Source organism: Stigmatopora nigra, chromosome 2, assembly GCF_051989575.1.
Source record: "Stigmatopora nigra isolate UIUO_SnigA chromosome 2, RoL_Snig_1.1, whole genome shotgun sequence".
Lineage (NCBI taxonomy): Eukaryota > Metazoa > Chordata > Actinopteri > Syngnathiformes > Syngnathidae > Stigmatopora > Stigmatopora nigra.
This window is the reverse complement of record NC_135509.1, coordinates 13,766,810-13,789,261: the sequence shown is the minus strand read 5'-3', so window position 1 is coordinate 13,789,261 and position 22,452 is coordinate 13,766,810. Positions and strand designations below refer to the sequence as shown.

At 39.5% G+C, this 22,452-nt stretch overlaps 2 protein-coding genes across 7 annotated transcripts; both read left to right on the top strand.

The window, feature by feature from the left end:
• Positions 1 to 842: 842 nt before the first annotated feature.
• Positions 843 to 7,717, top strand: LOC144187289 (F-actin-capping protein subunit alpha-2-like). Its single transcript, XM_077710612.1, has 10 exons — positions 843 to 992; positions 3,980 to 4,043; positions 4,362 to 4,413; positions 4,540 to 4,603; positions 5,637 to 5,843; positions 5,990 to 6,069; positions 6,160 to 6,238; positions 6,311 to 6,382; positions 6,726 to 6,788; positions 7,004 to 7,717. The coding sequence occupies exons 1-10, from the start codon at positions 954 to 956 to the stop codon at positions 7,142 to 7,144; spliced, it is 861 nt and encodes a 286-aa protein (XP_077566738.1). The 5' UTR covers positions 843 to 953; the 3' UTR covers positions 7,145 to 7,717.
• A 638-nt stretch (positions 7,718 to 8,355) lies between these two features.
• LOC144187207 (suppressor of tumorigenicity 7 protein homolog) lies at positions 8,356 to 22,443 on the top strand. Of its 6 annotated transcripts, none has more exons than XM_077710607.1 (16): positions 8,357 to 8,585; positions 11,550 to 11,585; positions 15,810 to 15,892; positions 17,787 to 17,946; positions 18,129 to 18,183; positions 18,450 to 18,565; positions 18,649 to 18,724; positions 18,871 to 19,025; positions 19,141 to 19,238; positions 19,338 to 19,467; positions 19,694 to 19,766; positions 20,461 to 20,563; positions 20,654 to 20,804; positions 21,079 to 21,171; positions 21,971 to 22,110; positions 22,240 to 22,443. In XM_077710607.1, exons 2-16 carry the CDS (start codon positions 11,564 to 11,566, stop codon positions 22,333 to 22,335), a joined length of 1,551 nt encoding a protein of 516 aa, XP_077566733.1. In that variant the 5' UTR covers positions 8,357 to 8,585; positions 11,550 to 11,563; the 3' UTR covers positions 22,336 to 22,443. The 6 variants fall into 6 exon arrangements, with proteins under 6 accessions (XP_077566730.1, XP_077566731.1, XP_077566733.1 ...); XM_077710606.1 differs by having other exon boundaries at positions 21,968 to 22,110; XM_077710609.1 differs by having other exon boundaries at positions 8,358 to 8,585; positions 19,353 to 19,467.
• The last annotated feature ends 9 nt before the right edge of the window (positions 22,444 to 22,452 follow it).

Here is a 22,452-nt window from a genome sequence, read left to right as displayed (position 1 = left end):
CACTATCAGGTGTGTCGCGGCCTCCTATCACATGCGTAAGTAGCCAAGAGAACATTTTGGGAGGGAGACAAAGTTACATTCTGGTCTTCCATCTTCACACTCTATTATGTTAGGTCTTTGATATTCCCTCGAGGTGATAATTGTCCCAGTGGGAATACTGTCATGACTCAGCAGAGGCTGACGGCCTGACACTGAGTAACTATTGCCTCTTTCATGAGTCTTCAATGCTGCATTCTGTCCCTTTACTGCATGACACATGATATTTTCAAGTTCATCCTCCTGCGGTGTGCTTTGTCATTATAAATAGGCAGTTTGGTTGCGAGGTAACCTCTGTGGCATCTGGAGATGCCTCAAGCAAGGCACTCTATCCAACTTCTCCAAATGAAGACATTATATCATTATTTGTTGAGCTGTAAAAAATATATTCTATGTTATATGATAAGATACAAAAGTGAAATCCAATAAACTCCAGGATGTTAAGCACAATAGTGCATCATTTGAGGTAATGTAGTTTCATACCTTGTTTTGTTATAGTCATTGTAACATATTATTGTCCAGTAGTATCATATATTATACAGTGAACTCTATTTGCTGGGATATACAAAGGACGGACATGAACAGTGAAAATCCACGAGTACTGTAACTGAACCCCCTAAAAAAAGTTTAGACTTTAGAATACCCAAAAAATACATTGTCTAGATTTGCCTTTAAAAGCCTCCTAAATTCAGTCTTACATCTCTATCTAGCGGACAAGGAAGGTATTATTCAAGTTACACTTTTTTTTAACTGTGCAGGTCTTCGCCACTCTCCAGGCAGGAGTGGGCGTAACCTATGATCTGGGGGCGTAACCAGACTTTGGAGAGACTGCAGACAGATAGGATTTGAAATCCGGGGGAACCACCCATGTGGTGACGTCACGGCGCTCTGACAAGCTGGTGGTGCCGGAAGAAAAGATGGCGGATCTATACGACCCGATCAGCAACCAGGAAAAGGTAGGAAGACTTTCAAATAAAGCCAACCAAACTACATTTGGCCTAAGACGAGATACGATTTTGTACAGGGGAACCTGACCATGTTTTGGATTTGCTTTGCATGACGATCGTGTTTATTTGACGGCTGGAATTTGCGGGCCCGTCGCCGTCGCGATTGCTGCTGCTGCTTGGGCTCTTCTTATTTTTAGCTCTACTTCCGCTCATTTTAGCGAAGCGCCAAACGGAGACTCCTTGTACGGTGCTGGCTCAAAATAGGAGCAGTGTTGGCGTTATAATCTCAGCCAAGATCACAAATGTCGCATTGTTCTGCCGAGTGGTGAGCGTCACTTGTCGGATCTTGTCCGTCTTGGCAAAGTTTTTCGTACGCCAAAAAGCGGGCTAGCTCCCATAGTTTAGCCCTTAGCTGCTCGGTGGCTAACAGTTAGCTCGACTTACAAACACGCCCTTTTGCTGATTTGATGATGCCGTTTGTGTTCTTTCGACTTTAATTGCAACACTAATCAACATTTTGCAATGACATTCGTGTCTCCTCAGCACTCTCTATACCTGGAGTCTTCATTATTATTATTTAATTTAATTATTAAAACAGACTGAAGGTCTGTCAAAGCACCACTTAAGTAGTAGTTGTTGTTGTTCTTGTGGCATCTAACTTTGAAGTTCTACTCAATCGTGAACCGGTTGTACTCGGTAGCTAATTACGATGGGCATCTAATCATCCATATTTTAAAAATAAATGTATTTCTGATGATTATTTTTCATATTTATTGACTTTTTCTTGTCTGTGTTGCCTCTACCAATTAGGCAGTAGGGGCGAGCACAGTAGCACAAACTGTTTTTGAATAATTTAAAATAAAACACATTTTCATATATAATGGAATATGTGGAATCAACATTAGTTAAAAAATAAAAACATTCAATCTGGAGAAGAGGTGTCAGTGCATGATTTTATTTTTTTTATTTTTAAATAAAGTATGTAGCATCAAATTGGTATGTTTTCTAAACAGGAGAAAATGGGAAATTATGAGGATCTTTTCACAAATCTTTCCTTGGATTTAGCTATTCATTATTACAACATGGGTCAATCTCTGATTTGCTGGTCTGTTAGTGTTGTCAATCCACTGAATGCAAAATTTCAGCAAGCGGAAGAAGCTTCTTGAGGGTTTGATGGTTGAGAAAAGGTTCTGGTCCTCTAAATGGTTTGGATCTTCAGGCCACCCACTGTTAGAGCAATCAGCCACCAATTATTTATGATTTCCGAGTAATGATTTATGAGAACATCTAATTACTACGTGGTAAAACAAAAAGAATGATTTTCTTGATTTTTGTTTGGAAACTTTCCACTGAGAGCAGTAGCTAAACCACAGACAAACAGAGAACAACAGGAAACTGGTAAATCAATCACTTTGCACTCCATAAGCATCATACATACCGACTGACTTGTTGGCATTCATGTTTTTCAGTAAATATGGTCTAATTTAATATATCAGATCTACATGTTAGTTTATAGTGTATTGTCATTTGGTATGTTAATTTTTTTTAATCATAGCTTATTGTATTGGATTTTATACCAGTACAGTGTATCAACAACAACAAAAATGTATCCTCGGCTAATAGTCTGGTTACATATTTTAGCCCATTATATCACGTCAGTATAATCTCATGTTATATGAAATGCTGTACTGACAATGTGGTGCTTTGTAAACTAGTGCAGTCTTTTTGTGTTGTATAACAATAGTAACTGTCATGCCCTATTAAACTATTATGTACTGAAATTATTTTTAAAAACAAAAAGAAATTGGACCACATTGCCCCTAGCAATGTTTTGACAAATTTGATACTGAAAGATCTTCAAAAACATGTGCTCATATCAAAGGCAGCATTCTCTACTCTTTAACTGACTATTTTGTTCTGGAGAACCCCTCAAAGCAATAACAATGAATTATTTCTACACTTCCAGTCAAATGACAAATCCAGTCGCATCATATCTGTGATCTGTTTTGTTCCTACAATTTTTAAAGTACTATTTCAAAGAAAACAAATTAATACCTCCCACAGACCATTTTTATGGACAGTCAAACTATATTTTGTCGCCTTAAAACTAGAACATTTCAGGAATGCTGTCGGGTGTCAACCCGGGTTTTCCTTCTCCTCAGTTTGCCTGTTGGGGCTTGTTTGTGTTCTTTAAAAGCTTTCCGAAACTTTTGATAATTTTTTCCTCTAGCTGAAAATTTGTATCCGGTCTGGATAGTAAAATAAAACCTGTCGTTCTTTTGTGGTTGGAGCAAATCATGTTTTACTGTTTTTAAGCCACAAAGCACATCATATGGTTGAAAGTGATGTATACAGTAGCCGCACAGTCTAAAATATCCATGAAGTCAGAACATTTGGGGCGATTGTTCTCATATTGTGGGAAGTTGAATGTGAGGATTAGTGAACATTTCTGCATAATTTGAAGACTAAAATTTTGTATGTATCATATGAGCCTCATAAACTCTCAAATTGCCTCTTCATATCTAATTGTCTACCACCCGGATCTCCACTTAATACATACAGATACAAAAAGTTCTGTAACAAAAACACACACACACACTCATGCTAAAACTACTCCTCCACCCACACCTTCCCTTGGCTCACCGACATGTGAGAACCTGGGTGAGTTGTCAGAAGCCACCAACAAATCCGGCAAGTTTTCCTCAGCACATTTTAATGGCCTTATATGGTCGGGCACCACGCAAGGGAGGGAGTGTCTGTTGTCTTTTGTGCTCATATGACCCAGAAATGGGAAGTATTGCTTAGAAGCATCAGCATAGAAACTGTAATTGTGACAAAATGCCTTTTCCTCACACTGTCAACTGCAATATTTCATTCAGTTACCCCAATTTTTCATCCATTCTTTTCACCCCTATAAATATACACATTTTTTTTTAGATCTTGCATGTGAAGGTTGAACAATTTTTGTTAAACATCATTTTGTATTTTGCCTGCAGGTGCGCATAGCAGCAAAATTCCTAATTCATGCCCCACCAGGAGAGTTTAATGAAGTTTTCAATGGTGAGTTGTCTTAATTGAACACGTTCATAAAAGACAAAAAAAATCTCTCAACACTTTAAAAGATGGCAGGACATTTTTAGAGCGGGTGGGCTATGTTTGTGTGTGTGTTCGTGGGGCCGCCTCTTTCTTATCTTACCCATTGACAACCACACACACGCTCCTGAACACAATCAATTCCCTTTTGCCATTTTGTCCACTGACTTTTATGGGGTTTTACACACTGTTCCACTCTGTTCATTTGCCATGAATGATTCACTCTTTCATCAGAACTCCCTTCTAGTCTCCTCCTCCATCTTATCTACTTGTCTGTGTTTGTAGATGTGCGATTGCTGCTCGACAATGACAATCTCCTCAGGGAAGGCGCAGCGCAGTAAGTGGTCCCCTTTTGTTTTAATTGATCACTAGTAATCGACTGTGTAGTTGTCTCAAATGAATATGAAAGTAGTCTGTGGCAATTTGGCCTAAATTTATATTTTTCTTTTCCCTCTTTTGACAGTGCGTTTGCACAGTACAACTTGGAGCAGTTTACCCCCGCAAAAATTGAGGGCTATGATGACCAGGTAATTATAACATTTAGTTTTTAACCCTTTTTAAAAAATCTCTAATACAGTTTTATTTTAATTTTGGAATTCTGCCTACACTCAAAAACAAGGAATTTTAGTGCAATTGAAGACTACCCTAGTCTCCCTTTTGTCATAACAAGTGGCATATATTCTCTATCAAATGGAGTATTTTCATCACTATAATTTCCAGAGTTTTAGATGAAGTCGGACAAAGCTTCTATAAAAATCACTCAAAAAAGCAGTAATAACAAATGGGCAGCTTTGTTTTAAAAACAGCAGGGTACAAAAGGAGAAAGTAGGCTTATAGTTAAATATATATGGTAATTGTTTGTCACCATCTGCCAGCAGGCATGGTGTACATCATATTTAATCCGAAGCCAACTGGGGTGGTCTACAACATATCCGAAACCCTAGTTAGGATAAGCATTATAATTCACCATCACTTTTACTCAGTTGTCCTGGCATTGCAAGTCAAAGCAAAAAATAAAAAAAAGATATTAGCACTCATGGAGGTAACTGTTTAGATAATGAGCAAATTTGCCAATGATGGCGCTTGAGATTTTTGTACTAATTGAATGTGCTTCAACCCCAGTAATGATTGCCGAGCGTTACGTCAACGTGTCATCATGTCCCAGCTATCCCCAGGCTGCTCGTCTTAATTCTCCAGTCACCCGCGTTCCCACCAGCATCAATGCCGGTGGTGATGTCTGTCTCCTTTTTGTCTGTAGCCCCATGCATAATGCCTATTGTTCATACGGGCCACTTCAATTTGTTCATAAAAGTCTTAGATTCTTGATTAAAACATGTTTAAAATGGTTTATTCATAGGGGTGAAGTATGATTTTATGGAAGCATTAGATTTCTAGATGGATCTTGGAGAGTTTGTGAGTTTCCGGTCAAAGTCTATCCATCTTTGCGAGGAATAAAATCACACAATCAAATGGTTTTATGAGAATTTATATTTTCAAGGATTTTATTTTCTCTTTAAAGAAAGGGAAACTTTCTAATCCAGTGGTTCTGCTCAACAATAGGTTTTAATCACAGAGCATGGAGATCTAGGAAACGGCCGCATCTTAGACCCCAAGAACAAGATCTCTTTCTCCTACGACCACTTGAGGAAGGAGGCCACTGATGCTCGGCGTCACGATGTTGACAGCTCCATGGAAGAGTGGAGAAGCGCCGTTGACACGGCCGTCAGGGCCTACGTCAAGGAGCACTACCCCAGCGGAGTCTGCACTGTGCGTTTATTTTTAAATTTAATTTAAATATATTTTTCAAAAAAGTGTATTTTTCTCTCATAACCTCACTCTTTGAGTTCTGGCATTCATTTAGCCATAGTTACTCCAAATAATTCACTCAATTTTGTCATCCTTTCTTTGCTCAGGTTTACGGCAAAAACATCGATGGGCAGCAGACCATCATTGTGTGCATTGAGTGCCATCAGTTTCAGGCCAAGAACTTCTGGTACCTTGTTGTGTTTACTCAAAAGCCGAAAGGTGGAAGGAGTTGGATATCAGACCCATATATGTATTTTTTCTCTCTCATTGTGGCTAGGAATGGACGCTGGAGGTCAGAATGGAAATTCGCCATCTCTCCATCCTCCACTGATGTGGCAGGAATCATGAAGATTCAGGTCATTTTCCATGCCAGCTGCTTTTAGTGACATGCTGGCACACTGTAATGGTGTCCTCCATTGTCTACACAGGTTCATTACTACGAGGATGGCAATGTTCAGCTGGTTAGCCACAAGGAGGTGAAGGAGAACATGACAATATCCGTGAGTTCCCGCGTTTTATTGCGCCGCTTCTTATACGCTCTCAAATGATCTTCACAAATCCTCCTCCCTGTCAATTTTTTCAGATTTTGGTATTGCAAACTTGGGAAATGTGAACAAACATTGAAATTTTCTGTCTACTACACAAGACGATGTCTTGGACCTACATCCTCTAGCTGAGGCCAAAAAAACAAGAAAATAATAATGATCTAGTGATTTTCCACTTCATCATCACACATTATTAATGAATAATGGGAGGAGGACGCAATGCCATTTTCTTGGTTCTTTGTTTTACTATATATATTTTTTTTTTCTAATATATCTTACCATTTTTTTTACCTTCCAGAATGAGGTTTCAACCGCAGAAAGGTTTGTCAAGCTCATGGAGGTTGAAGAAAGCAAATATCAGGTATGTGCAGAGTCCACTCCCTGGTTGCCTCCAGTAAAGTTATAAATATTGGCTAGTTGACTGATTTTTTTTACACATGTTAATCTATAATAACCAGTAATATAATTGGTCATAAGCTCTATTGTATAATGAATTTGGAAGCCTACTCCCCAATAATACAACTCTAAAGACTGTATAACATTGTTTGGGGGTCATTTTCCTGTCATCCAACACAGAAAGCCATCAACGAGAATTACCAGACCATGTCGGACACTACTTTCAAAGCCTTACGCCGCCAGCTTCCCGTGACACGCACTAAGATCGACTGGAACAAGATTTTGAGCTACAAGCTCGGCAAGGAGATGCAGAACGCTTGAAGAAAGAAAGAAAAAAAACTTAACCCCACACCACCTTGTCTTTAACATACAGACACACACAGACACACACACACCGACATACACACAAACAATGTTGCATGACTGGGTAGTTGTATTTGTCTTTGTACAAAAGGAAAAATTCGATAATACAGACGATGCAAGATGTCAAATTTACTCATTGGATGTTACTTTTTATTGATGTTCTTTTCTTTTATACACACACACAGACACAGAGCTAGGTGCGCCTCCTTGCTATATCTGGTATATTGGATGGATATATATATGTGACATAGGAACAGAAGCAAATGAGGGTAACTGGGAAAAATGTATGCATAAATACAATTATTTGTAGTTAAATTACACACACAAAATATAGCTTTTTTGGCAAAAGTATTTTCCCCCTCTTATTTTTGGCTGCTTCTTCTACTCTGTCCTGTTTTTCTCTCTTCCCTGACAGACTGAATGGCCTTGTCCATCTATGACCGACCAACAAGCTTCACTAACCGGTACCTGCTGCAAATATTAAAAATATCAAATATTGCAATAAAAACAAATTTGAGGAAAATAAATGCATCACTTTTCTCCTCCTGTTCTTTTTACTCACATCTGACCAGACTATTAAAATGATTTAAAAATCTAGACACTGTAATATATATATATATATACATATATACTATACATATATTTATGTAATATATATGTATATATAATATACATATATGTATGTAATATATATATATATATATGATATCCATATGTATATATATTATATATAGATATTTGTATATATTACATACATATATGTAATTTATATGCTGGTATGAAATATCCTTTTGGTTGGTTTGGTGGTTATTTCCATGACATCCATTGTAACCTGGTCACAGTTATGTTGGATTAAATAACAAATTTTCTATCCAAATTGTGTGATTTTCTGGTGTTGGCAATACGTTAGATACTATGAAATCAATTGCAATCAAGTTTGAGAAGGTAGAGTTTATTTATTTTTAATCACCAAAATAGTTATTTGCACTGTCAAGGGATGAGTAGATAAGTATAAATACTGTTCTTTAATAAAAACATTGCTTTTGTTATTATGGGTCTGTCTTCAATTGGTCGTAAAAGCTCAAGTGTACGTTGGCAGGTGAAGTGGGTTTAAAAGGACGAAACAGCGACCCCGTGAGGCAGGATAGAGATAATCACCCAACAGTCTATATAGTATACTATGATTGGTTTGCAAGTTGCTGCTAGCTCGGCTAACGTTAGCCTGGCTGCCAGCGAACGCACCACAGACGGACACGTCGCCCCGAATATAACACGCCGTGTGTCTCTTGCTGGATTCCGGGCGCAAGTTCGGAGCCTCCGCCGCCGACACTGGAGCTTTTACTTGGGGGGAAGAAATGCTAGCCACAAATAAGCATCTGATCACCGCATACTAAAAAAGGTAAGCGCTTGAAATAACCGTCCAGCCTCCTCCAACGCTGGTTGCATTATAACGCCTCCAAACTTTTGTTTTTCTTTTCAAATAAAGTGAAGAAAAGTTCCTTAGCCGGCTAGGTAGCTAACACGAGTTTAAATGCTCTATGAAGCAACATCGAGGTCAAAATCAAATGTTGCATGGACGTTTGACCCGTGTCGATCGAATATGTATTAAGTGGTCTTATTGTGTGCAGACTTCATGTCGTAAACTAAACAAAGTCAGACTGTCGCAGGGTTCTGACAGCTGTCACTAACATTTTGACTATCCGGTGTGGAAAAAAAGAGCCCAAATGGCTTCATTAAATAGTTATTTTGCAATTGTAAAACCATGGAAATTATATATTCCGTGGATCTAAATGTGGCGTTTAAGATCACTCACTATTCATTAAAAGAGTGTAACTGGGAGTTTGTTAATTAATGTAACATGCTGTAATAATTTCCTAAGTTGAATCAGTGATTAAAATGAGTACCATACATTGGAAATTTAAAGTGATCCTTTTTTTGATCAGTTGAGACAAGAAAAACTAGATTTTATGAACACTGAGATGTAAATGAATGGCCACAGCTTTTTTTGTACATGGTGGTTCTGAAAAGTGAGCCTTTTTAACCCAAACTTTAATTTTCTACCAACTTTCACTTCTCAAACACAATAATACATTCACACTTATGTATAAAATCCCCTCCATTACTATGGCTTGTAATTCAATATATCTCATTTGAGGGCATGTTTACATTTGATTTGACTAAAGGTACATTTTCTTCCTAGAGCTTTCACACTACAATAATACTTATATCATATTGTATATATATGTATTGCCCCCCCCCTCCAGTTTCTTGTAGGGATGTCCCAATACTGACTTTTGTTTTTATAAAATACTGTGGTACTCTTCTTTAATAAAAACACATGGCAAATGGCACATGGCAGAATATCAACTTATTCCTGCCATATTCTCTCATTTTAATCAATGAGCTATCTGAGATCACTGATATCATTCATATTCTGCAAAAATGTTTCGTCAGAATCATAACTGAACACACTCTTACCTTCCCTCTCGCGCTTCTTTTTAGTTGCCTGGCAACCATAAGCTAACATGTGATGTTAGTGTGGGCGAGAGCACTATGGCTGGCGTAAGCATTGTTCCCAAGTCAGTTTAAGAGCTCATTTTTGAGCCACTTTAATGTAATGTGCTCTTTCAATTTTTCATTGGATGGAATAGTGTAGTGATGCGGTCAACTATACAGCAATCATAATTGTATGTGTTCCAGAATTATATTAAAGCTGTGTGAGTAAATCCACTATAGATTGAGAAGAAGTTTTGCCTGAAAAATTACATAAGGCTCTGGCATTAAAGACTAATTTTTATTTATGTTTGAAAACAAACTAGTAATTTCCTTGGCAACAACTACTGATATTTTTGAGAAAAAAACAGCTGCTGAAGCCAGTTTCTCTCAGCAATCTGCAATTTAATAAATATGACCAGACCAACAAAAAAGTCCCAAGAAGCTACAGTTGAAAAATAAGGAAGTCTGCCATTTGGTAGTAACTAAAAGGTTTATTCCGAGTACTTGACCGTACTTGAGGTGTCCTTCAAAGACTTATAAAGTGCATTACAAGTGCCATCTGTGTAATGTTGTGAAATGTAATTGCTTCACATATTTGTTTACCATGGTTGTTAAAAGACGTTGTCTAACAATGCCCCTACGGCAATTGTAACCCAGTGGCGCAAGAACCCAAATGTGCTTCCAATGTACACACTTCCTCTTTTGGGAGGGAACCTCTGGTGTAATTAACTACATCCCTGGATGCTATAGCCAGACTGAAGGAAGAATGACAATTATATACCCACATTACTCGCAGATGCTATTAACTCTTACTGTACATTTAAGATTAGGGTTCTTTTCATCATTCTGCGTATTTTAAATAGATTGTCATTAGTAGGGGTGGCCTGCCGGGTGAGTGGCATCACAGTGGGAGACCTGGGTTCAAATCCAGGTCGGTCCACCTGTGTGGAGTTTGCATGTGCTCTCCGGGCCTGCGTGGGTTTTCTCTAGGTGTTCCGTTTTTTCCCCACATTCCAAAGACATGGATGGTAGGCTGATTGGACACTCTAAATTCCTCTTAGGTATGAGAGTGAGCGTGAATGGTTGTTTGTCCCCTTGTGCCTTGCGATTGGCTGGCCACCAATTCAAGGTGGCCTGAAGTCAACTGAGATAGGCTCCAGCACCCTCGCGACCTTAGTGAGGATAGTTGTTCAGAAGATGAGATGTGCCTAGTAGACAACCAATCCGACACTTGTCCTGTTTCTGTCAAACCTCCCAGTTCTATTTTATTGGACATCCTTCGCCATGAGTGGCTGCCAATTCGTTAATATTTGTAATTCTTCTTATTGTTTTTAACTTTAAAAAAAAAATCCCCCATTGACAAAATTCTGATTGCCCTTCATGCCTTAATGTCCCTTCCTGCACCCTCCCTCCCTCCATCATCCATCCATCCATCCAGCCAATGACGTCACACGTGTGTCGTGTGTCTATTGTCTGAAGCTTCAGTGTCTGTCTCTGGGTTTTTTTTTCTTCCTTCGTGCACCCCCCCATTCCTCCTTCACGCTCTCTCCTAGAGCAAGGGGGGCAATGACAACACAAAAGCAAAATGATGGACGCCAGCGAGAGGCGACACGCGAGCTGTTAACGGGATCTGAACGGGGCTGAGGAGTGTCCACGTTAAAGGCGTTTGTGAAGCTCAGCTGGGCCTTTTTTTTTTCTTTTTTTAACGTCCGGGACGTTTTACGCGTCTGGCGGGCGGCTTCATTGTGTTTCTTTGATGACCCCTGCTGTGTAGCTGCCTGCTCACTACGTCCTCCCGTCCTCTCCCTATCACCCTCCCCCTTTCTCTCCTCCTCCTCCTCCTCATCCTCCTTTCTCTCCATCACAGCTCCCGATCCAGCCATGTTCGGCACAGAGTCGTCATGTAAGTACCGCCGTCGCCACCGTCCTCCTACCTCTTGTGTGTTGGAAGTCGACAAAGGGAGGAAAATTGACAATGTGGGTTGCAATATGTCCATCTTACCATTAATGCATCTTCCTTTCCTCTTCCTGTTGTTGCTGGTCAGTTGAAGTCTGGGATCTACCATTTTAGCCTCATAAGCTAGCCGGCGGTCTTGTCGAGATTTGTCTCACATTCTCTCAGTTGCTGCCGCTTTCTGTGTATACTGGATGCGCGTGTGTATGTTTGTGCGGTAGGAATGAAATGTCATTAAATTCCAAATATGACCTCCTGTCTCAGCATAGGCTGAAGTTAGAGTTGAATCAGATCTGATTTGATTCAAATTCATATTATACTTGCATTTGCCCCTCATACAGATATTCATTGATTCCAGCTTTTTGCTGGAAAATACTCACATTTGTGTTTTTTTGTTTTTTAATTTTGGGGAGAACAGTGGAGAGTGATAAGCACTTCTCCCTCACAGTTCTGAGATCGAGGCTTCAATCCCGGGCTCACTTTGCTTTGTGGAGTTTGCATGTTCTTCCCGCCTGTATGGGTTTTCTTCAGGTATTCTGCCTTCCTTCCATATCCCCAAAACATGCAATGTAAGCTGATTGAACGATCTAATTTCCCTATACGTGTGATTGGTTGTTTGTCGATAAGTCCCCTGCGATTGGCTAGTACCCACTATAAGCTGGGATAGACTCCTGCACCCCCGCAAGTTAGTAAAGAGGATGAATGAGTGAATTAATTTCTTGAAAATAACAGCCTTTCCAAATGGGACTAAGAATGACCACATAAAATGAAAGGTTGGAAAAAATGCAAGTTTATTTTTAAAAAAGAAAAATTGTGGCAGAAAAAAATCCTTTCAGTGATACATTTTTGTAAATATTGTTCAAATCTGGTTGGAAAAGGTCTTCCAACGAGGGGGCTGTCAAGGGTTTCTCCAAATCGATGCACCATATTTACTGTGATGTTCCAAACTACAACATTTCTAAAGAAAACTCCAGTTTAATAATGCATATGGGCATGAACATTATCTTGGGACAGTTTGATGTGCCCAACAGAGTGAAAAGTCACCAATTTAAATTGCTTTTCAGGAATGTACTTGTCCTGGGGGATTTTAGAAGTATATACCTTTTTTTTGTTGGGGACTCCCACAAAATGACAGCCACTACTAGACCATTACCTTTACGCAATGAGCTGGACCAAAGTTTAGACTGTGTTATTTGTGGAAGTTGCAGTCTTCATTGCATGTGTAGGTAAGAGGCCACTTTCAGAGTCTTTTTCCTCAAATTAACCCAAAGCTGTTAGTTTTAAGTGTAATGCTATAAAATGATTGAATTTATAGTTAATGCTCATCAGATAATAGTTTGTGTTACAGTACATTTATGGTTTGAACTATTCATCCTTTATTTTAACATTGTTACAATGGGCATCAAGTACTTGTTGTTATCAGCAGGAAGGCTTGTTGCTGATGTCGCTTCTATAGCTGGCCGGGTTTACGATACATGTCAAAAGTACAAGGCGTGGAAATAGGATTTTTAGTACTTATATGCAAGTAAAAGGCAAATGTAGAACAAAGTATAAGTGCACTGACAGATGCAACACATTTAGAAGATTGCTGTTCAGCGTTCATCCCCATAAGAGTGTCTGATTGGAAGTTCCATCCCAAAATGGAGGTTATCTGAGGGTCAGAATTAAAGCTTTCACCAAGTCTGCTTGAATTTGAATTGACTGCTCTAAGATTTTAAGTTGCTGCACCAGCTGTTTTTAGCTTTTCAAACTAGTCCCATTCACACACATTCACAACTTGAGACAATTGACATTATTCAATTAATATAGTATAATAATCTTTGTATGTGTCTTCTTGGGTGTAGTCTATCGGGATGCCTGGGAAAAACCTGGAAACTCCACACAATAGTATACAAATTGTTTTCACAGTATTCATTGGTCCATTGTGGGTTGAAGACCCAACTGTTAATAGAAATATTTCTGTCCTCTTCTGATAGTAAAGAAAGTAATTTGAACATTTTACAACCTAAAATGAAGACAAATTGTGTGGTGGATTAAAAAAAAACCTATCTTCTCTAGTGACTCTAGTATATATATTTTTTGACAGCCTGCTGTGACACACTTGTAAACTGAGCCGGTCAACCCGTCGCTAGCTGTAAGAGTAGATGAGATATTTCTTCTAACGATCAATGTTTGATTGGCAGCCTCTGGTGGCGGCTAAGGGCGGGGGGCGGGGGGGTGTCTGGGGGGTCAAGATTTTTCACGTCCTGTCAAAAAAAAACAACAACCGCTTTTTACCAGTTGTGCTCCAGGTTGTGCAACATTGGCCAGCATGTTGACAGGGAGCAGCTTTCTCTGTTGCCATGGTTGTGGGCCTTTAAATAAAAATAAAAAAAAATCAGGAGGAAAAAAAAATCTAAACAGCCGAGGGAGAGAGTGAGAGATCGTGTTTCTGTGGTAACTGCTGACTCGTGCTATTTTTGTCTTGTGTGCTTCGAACGTAGCTCGCAACCGAGGAAAAGGAGAAGCACCAGGCATATGGATCAGACATTAATAACGGACTGATTCATGCAATGACACCATGCAATATGTAAAGACGTGTGAATGTGCAGAATTTAAGTAGGTTGCTTAGGTGTTACATCCCAGTGGATGAGTGAATAGCGCATTATAGAGTTGAGGGTTGGATGCCAGGTCACTGTGTGGAATTTGCATGTTTTCCCCTGGCTTTTGTGGGTTTTATCCAGGTTCTCCTACATCCCAAATACATGCATGGTAGGGTGGTTGTAAACTCTAAATTGACCCTAGGTATGCGCGTGAGCTTGGATTGTTGTCCATTGCCTTGTGCCCTGCGATTGGCTGGTCACCGATTGAGGGTACGCCCCGCCTTATGCCCGTAGTTGGCTGGGATAGGTTCCAGCACCCCACAAGCATTGTGAGGATAGGCAGTTCAGAAAATGAATGAATATTTTCAACTTGTGGGTGTTAATAATTCCACAGACCGTAGCATACCTTTCAATAAACAGGTGGATTTATGGAGTTGTTTCTGTAATTTAAAACTATTGAGAGCAAGAAGCAAAACCAAAAGAACTAGTATTGTACTCGGTTGTGTTAATGTCAAAATTGTCAGATCATCTCTCTAAATAAGGTTAATGTTTAAAGCCTAAAATATTTCAGATGACATGCATTATCTCTTAATCATGTTCACGCTTACTTTTTTTACTTACAAAAAACATAGAAAGATAAACTCCTAATAAAACAACTGAATACTGGACTTTACTAACTCTTTGACCGAAAGAGGATGAAGAGTCAGCAGTGGCAGTCGTCATCAAGGGGTTCATTCTGAAAGGACGAGAGGCTCCACTCGTCGCCACTCAATGGCCAAGCAGCTGCGCTGTGTTTGCACACGTGCCAGCCAGGCTGGCCTGCCGCTCATCTGAGTGCCGCCTTTGTCCCCGCCACCTTCCACAACCGCTTGATATGAAATACAACACTAAATCAAGCATGGCCACTATTTTAGACATCCACTTTTAAATAGCCTGCTTCATAAATTGCAGTAAACCTTTCAACTTTATTTAACATTATTAATGCTGAAAAGTCATCCCTCAGCGTTGTTTTTATTGATATGTTTGCTGAATGTTGTAAAACAATTTCCAGTGTGCATCCATTTAGAAATGAAAATCTTCTCGGATAATTTCTTTAAAGTCTTAAAAGAAAAGGATTAGGGTTGAAAAGGAGTGTTTTAAGGCAACGTTTTCTTGGATGGTTTAAAGATTTAAAGTAAGATTGATTTTTTTTAAATTAGGGTTTCTGGATAGAAATTTAAATATTTGCCTAAGGCTTAAAGTGAGGCTTTCATGGAAAGTTTAGGATTTCAAAGTAATGTTTCAAGACAAGGCTGGACTTTCAAAGAATATCATTTTAAATTATCATTCATCTTCAAAACGCACTTCCAAATCTAGGTGTAGATAATGAATTAAGCTGCTGGGGATCCTGAAGTGTTGATGAGCATTCCTTTATCCTTTCTTGTTTGCCATAAATATATTGCAGTTAATTACAGTTTGAGATCACAAGATGACAGTGCGGGGGGAAAAAAAGCTGCAAAACAAATAAATCCATATGAAAAACTTGAATTATTGCCTTAAATGAGTAACTGTATGCACTAAGCCACCATCTTCTTTTCTTATCTACCTGCAGTAAGCATGTTTCTCAACACACTGACACCCAAGTTCTACGTGGCTTTGACGGGCACCTCCTCCCTCATATCAGGACTCATTCTGGTGAGAACACTTGCTTACATCACATCAAAACTGTGCTATGTTTTTACTTGTTTGCACTAATACTACATAGTCTGTTTAATAAATGGGGCGACCAAAAAAGAATAAAACTCATAATTTTGCCTCCAAACAACATCATATTGGATTTAAAATTACAATTGAAAACTTTCACCAAAAGTACAGATCAGTAAGGATTTGTTAATCAAACCTTCACTTTTTAATAACTTGATTGACAGTGACAACATTGTCTTCTTATGGGTCTCGCTACTAAATTTTCATGGTGTTGGCAATGCTATGGTCAAAGTTCTATGTGTTTCCGACATTAACTGGCCGCTAGTTTAGTGTTTGTTTAGGAAATTCACTGGCGACCAGTCCATCGCTCTTCTACATGTCCTCTCTGATTGACCTGTGAGTGAGCCATTGTTTGTATGTGCTCTGTAATTGGCTTGTGACTGAACCATTGTTTGTCTATATTTGTCCTGCCATTGACTAATTTGTAAAGGGACGAATACAGGAGTAAGTCCTCTAAAATCACAGTTAATAGAGGGAGATTGTTGTCAAAGCTGGCAGACTTCAAAGAAGAACTCTTTGTTTTGCTTGATGGCGTGCCACATGATGGCGAAGGAGCACAGATGGCGAGCAGCAAGTAGATGGTTGTTTCAAATTTGAGCGTGTTTAGAACGGAAACATTATCTGAAGAGGATTCACAAGTTATGCCAGGAATCAAATGTTCCGTCATTGGCTACGGATTGTGCAGGCGATCAAAGGGAAGAGGTTTCTTGGACTTGGCTGTCACCAAACATGAGGCTCATTGAAAACGTCACAGCGACTGTCTTGGAGAAGTAATGAAAGAGCGCTAAATCAACCAGGATTTGGGGGAGCAGATAAAGAATGACAAGGTCCACTCTTCAGATCCCAGGATATTGAAAGATTTATCTTTTAATATCCTGTCAATCTGTAGCGAGACGGCATAAAACTACATTCAACCCCAGTGTTGTGATGCCCCTTACACGGAAGTGGCCAGTCTTACAAATTAGCGTTGATTGGTGAATTTTCCCCAGTGTCTAACTTCACTAATGAATATGGATTTGGGATGGGCAATTAGTGTAGTAATCTTTACTATTATATAAACAAGGGGGTGGACTCAGATGTTACTCTAACACAACCTACAGCTGTGAGTGTTACGTTACATTTTATGCTGAGCAATAAAGACACATTTATGTTTGCAATTCTGTGACAAAGGTGCACTTAGAGTAAAGTGCCTGAACCCTCACTGCTATTAAAGACATTAGCTCCTTGCATCCTGCATTCAGGCATTTCCATTAATGGAGTGTTGCTCTACAACTCCACGCATCTAATCGAACTCCACAATGTGTTTGTTGATGATGTCATTGCAATAGAGAGGACAGCATTTTCATCTCCTCTTATTTTCTGAAACGCCTTATCCTCACTAGGGTTAATTTAGAGTGTCTCATCAACCTACCATGCATGTCTTTGGAATGTGGGAGGAAACTGGAGTACCCGGAGAAAACCCACGCAGGCCGGGGGAGCACATGCAAACTCCACACAGGTGGCCCGACATGGATTTGAACCAAGGTCCCACACTGTGAGGCTGATGCGTTAACCACTCATCCGACGAACCGCCCACAACATTTTAAAAATAAATAAAATCCTCATTGATGATGTTTTGATGATTGTAGGATTTTATGTAAACCATTTTCTTTCATTACTTACAATATATAAATCAATATTGTTGAAAAAAAAATGTATGCATGTAATGCAAATGGGCATTTTAGACAGTGGAGATGGCTCAATTCTTGCAAAAATGATTGGTTTAATAAGTAACTAAAAATTTACAGCCTCTGTTCTTATTTTAAATTTTTTAACTTCCCTCCAGATCTTCGAGTGGTGGTACTTTAGAAAGTATGGGACCTCTTTCATTGAGCAGGTGTCTGTAAGCCATCTGCGTCCTCTGCTGGGTGGCGTGGACAGCACTTCCCCCAGCAGTTCTAGTACCAGCAATGGTGAGGCCGACTCAACCAGGCAAAGCGTGTCGGGTGAGTAGAATCATTGGCAATTACTTTAATTCAAAATTGTTCCATTTTTGGAATGAGAATCTAGAATGATGTCAAGTAAACAAGACTGATTCTGTGTTATCACAGACTGTCATTGTTTTGCTTAATTTGGCTTCTTTTTTATATACTCCTAATACTCTGTGTTCTCTTTCGCTCTTCTACAGAATGTAAAGTTTGGAGAAATCCGTTAAATTTATTCCGGGGAGCCGAGTACAATCGGTGAGTGATAGCGGTAAAATCCCTTGTCTTCTTCTCCTCTTTGATATTCAGTCTCCTTGAAGCTTTCCTTCTCCTTTCAATTCCATTTTAGAAGTAGCCTAGGTTTCCTAGCTCTCTTTTTTTTTGACTAGTTTCCTTCACTCTTCTTTTTAATCGTATTTTTTTTAAATGTTCCTAATCTTTGGGTAGCGGAAAAAAAAAGATAAGAAACTGCCCAAATAAAAGCAATCTCTATTCCAAGCATTCTGTTTCCTGGTGCACAACAGGTACACGTGGGTAACAGGCCGAGAGCCACTTACATACTACGACATGAACTTGTCAGCGCAGGACCACCAAACCTTCTTCACCTGCGACTCGGACCACCTTCGGCCCGCAGACGCCAGTGAGTTACACTTTCCAACTATTATAGATATATATATATGTGTGTGTGTGTAGTTTTGAAAACTCTTTTCTTATGATGGTCAGTCATGCAGAAGGCGTGGCGAGAAAGAAACCCACAAGCTCGCATTTCAGCTGCACACGAAGCACTGGAACTGGAAGAGTATGTTGCACTTTTCCTCATTTCATCTTCTTTCTAATGTTAACACATAATGCATAACATAATAAATGTCCTGAGAAGACTGTTCCTCATACTGCCCCAGCTACACACTCACTTTTAATGCTAAACTTGTCGTGGTTTCTGTCCAGCTGTGCCACGGCGTACATCCTGCTAGCTGAGGAGGAGGCCACCACCATCATGGAGGCCGAGCGATTGTTCAAGCAGGCACTAAAAGCTGGCGAGGGATGCTACCGCCGGAGTCAGCAGTTGCAGCACCACAGCACACAGTACGAGGCCCAGCACAGTGAGTAGCTAGACTCCCATTCTTACAGTCCAGCTTTTGTTAGTGTGACAAGACAAGGCTGCACTGAGGTGTTCCAACTCACAGAGTAATTCTGCATATTTAACTTTTCCTTCAGGAAGAGACACCAACGTTTTAGTGTATATAAAGAGGAGGCTGGCTATGTGCTCCAGAAAGCTTGGCCGAACGAGAGAGGCGGTAAAAATGATGAGAGATGTAAGTCAAAGACAGACACACAGACGCACACAGATACAAACATACAATGTGTCTGCTTACTGTGCGTCACACCCTCTCTGCTATTACATGTAACAGCAGTTGTGTGTTTTCCAGTTAATGAAGGAGTTCCCTCTCCTCAGTATGTTCAACATCCACGAAAACCTGCTGGAGTCGCTGCTAGAGTTGCAAAACTACGCAGACGTGCAGGCTGTATTGGCCAAGTACGACGGTACGAGCTAGCACACAAAGCCGTGTCAATATAAATTCCACCTGTGACAGTCCCTATTCTAGGCCAGCATTTTATAGCATTTAGTTTGAACTAAAAAAAATCCTCTTTATTTGACCAATAGAAGACAAAGACAAATGATACACAGGTTAATTGGACTTAGTGCGCGTTTTAACAATGTGTCCCTGCACCTAAAGTAACCTTTCTGTTTTTTGTGTGTGTCCAACAGATATTAGTTTACCCAAATCTGCAACGATATGCTACACAGCAGCATTGCTTAAAGCCAGAGCAGTGTCAGACAAGTGAGTAGCGCTACATTACAGATCACTCTACGTATAATGTCGTGCTTGACACTACACTAATCCATAACAACCCTATTACACGCTACATACAGTACAGTATAGGAAATGACACTACACTATAACAGATGCAATACGTCAATAACACATACAAGCGTGATCATTAACATGCTTGACACCGACCCACATAGATTACACTAAACAGCAATACACTGCATCAACCATTAAATAACCCAAACATAAATAATACACTTAATAGTAGCTGTATAATAACCAATGTCGCTGGTAGGGAACAAATAATGTGCAAAACAACACAACATGACACTACATTCTCAACATTATGAGTTTCCTACATAATGCGCTCGTTACTTACATTGCTTGGTGTTCAATGAAATAAAGCCACCCATAACTAACCAAAACATGATGCCACATGACACTACACATAAATAAATGTCATGGTAACACAAAACATTTCCTAAATGATGTTGAACTGCACTACAAAACATTACAGTAAATGATTACAGTAAATGGCACTTCAGTAAATGGAATAATACTGCACTAAATTACTTGCACCATATTAAGTTTGATGAAAAGATGCACAAAAGAGCACTAGAATCTTGCTTGGCTGGTATTGCAGCGTTATACATAAATGGTATACCTTGTGGATTTTTTCTGACTACCTTTTTTCGGACTTCAGGTTCTCGCCAGAGGCAGCGTCGAGACGAGGTTTGAGCACCGCAGAGATGAATGCAGTAGAAGCAATTCACAGAGCGGTGGAGTTCAACCCTCACGTCCCCAAAGTCAGTCAGTCACTCAGACATATTGGTCGGTGGCAGTCATGTGATTAATTTTTTGTTTTGTTTTTGTTTCTTTCTTGGCGACTCACTTAGTATCTTCTGGAGATGAAGAGTTTGATCCTTCCTCCAGAGCACATCCTCAAGCGGGGAGATAGCGAGGCCATTGCCTACGCCTTCTTCCACCTGCAACATTGGAAACGTGTGGAGGGAGCGCTCAACCTGCTGCATTGCACCTGGGAAGGGAGTAAGTTGCTCACATGGACGCCATATAAACATGTATACTGTCCATTCAGAAGGTTTTCACAGTGGTTCACATCTTCCACATTTTCTTATGTTAAACTCTTAATTTGATTCAATTTGGGATGGATGGCTGAACTTTAAAAAAAAGATCAACGTGACAAAAATCATTTTATGTGTACAACTTTAGATACAGGGATTTTTAAAAAATAAGAAACAGAAGCACTGTGAATACTGTACTTGTACATATTAACACTCATCAAATGCTTCCGTGTACATAGCGTTCAGAATGATCCCATATCCTTTGGAAAAAGGTCATCTCTTCTATCCTTATCCCATCTGCACAGAGACAGCGGACAGAGAGCTGTTACCCAGTAAGACACACACACACACACACACTCACACTGTCCAGTATACACACACCAAGTCATCACGGATTTGTTGACCTATGACTATTACGTCAAACATACTGTAAATGTTTAACTTTCTTGTTTGGATTTGGAAAAAGGTAAAACAACACCAATAATGCCGAAAAGTATTATTCAAGTTCTAGAACAACACCCGCTCCCGTCCAGAGATGACCTTGCATTTTTCAATGTGATAATGCCAGACAACACGCACTATTAATTACACCATCATTGCTGTTGTAGGAAAGGGATCCAGGTATTAAAATAGTCAGCTTGTAGTCCAGATATATTTCCCCGTGGAAGAAATTTGCCGGTTCATAAAGACAGTTGACAAGAGACAAGAGTTACAGAAGTTATAGGACAAGAATGGCACTGCATTCCAATTTCTAAACTTGAGAAACCCCCCAATTCCCCTTTTGTTTTCAGCCAGCTGTAACAAGAACATTTCCTTGTTCCAAGTTGACTGATTTGTTGACACCAGAAAAGTTGAAATCAACATTTTTTTTCCTTAAAATAATATATTTTCTTAGTTTATATTTCTGACCACATTTACTTTCTATTTGGAATAAAATGTAAAAAAGTTGGCACTTTCACAGAATTGCATTTAGTTTTTATTAACTATTTGTACAATGTTCAAACTTTATTTTGTTTGTATTGAACCCTGTCTCAAGAATAATAACAATAAAAGCATTCTATTCAATTCTATTTTGACTACCTAGTTGACATTGTACCTGCATATTTGTGTCTGTTTGTGTCTGTAAAGCAGTGTTCCACGAGGTGTCGGTATACCCCAAGAAGGAGCTCCCCTTCTTCATCCTCTTCACGGCTGGCCTCTGCTCCTTCACCGCCATGCTGGCGTTGCTCACGCATCAGTTCCCGGAACTCATGGGTGTCTTCGCCAAAGCGGTTAGTGCAGACAGAAAAATGAGAATGGAAATGTTCTCTGGAACCTATTTGACCTTTTTTTTTTTTTATAGGTTCTGTTGTATACGACCTTCATTTCTCACACTGACCATTTCATGTTTGTCTTTCCAGTTCCTGAGCACGCTGTTTGCACCGCTCAACTTCATCATGGAGAAAGTGGAGAGCATCCTGCCGTCAAGCCTCTGGCACCAGCTCACACGCATCTGAGAAACTTGACTGCTTTTGTTTTGGGATTTTTATTTTTTGGATTATTTAAAGATTTTCTTTGTTGTACAAAAACAAGTTGCCATCATTAAAAAAAGAAAAAAAACTGCACACTATTCC

Coding starts and splice junctions, on each gene's coding strand:
- LOC144187207 (XM_077710604.1), top strand. CDS start 11,564: ATGTTCGGCACAGAGTCGTCAT. Junction 11,586..15,809: donor GTTCGGCACAGAGTCGTCAT/GTAAGTACCGCC, acceptor ATCTACCTGCAG/TAAGCATGTTTCTCAACACA. Junction 19,239..19,352: donor CGGTAAAAATGATGAGAGAT/GTAAGTCAAAGA, acceptor TGTGTTTTCCAG/TTAATGAAGGAGTTCCCTCT.
- LOC144187289 (XM_077710612.1), top strand. CDS start 954: ATGGCGGATCTATACGACCCGATCAGCAACCAGGAAAAG. Junction 6,070..6,159: donor TTTCAGGCCAAGAACTTCTG/GTACCTTGTTGT, acceptor CATTGTGGCTAG/GAATGGACGCTGGAGGTCAG. Junction 6,383..6,725: donor AGGAGAACATGACAATATCC/GTGAGTTCCCGC, acceptor TTTACCTTCCAG/AATGAGGTTTCAACCGCAGA.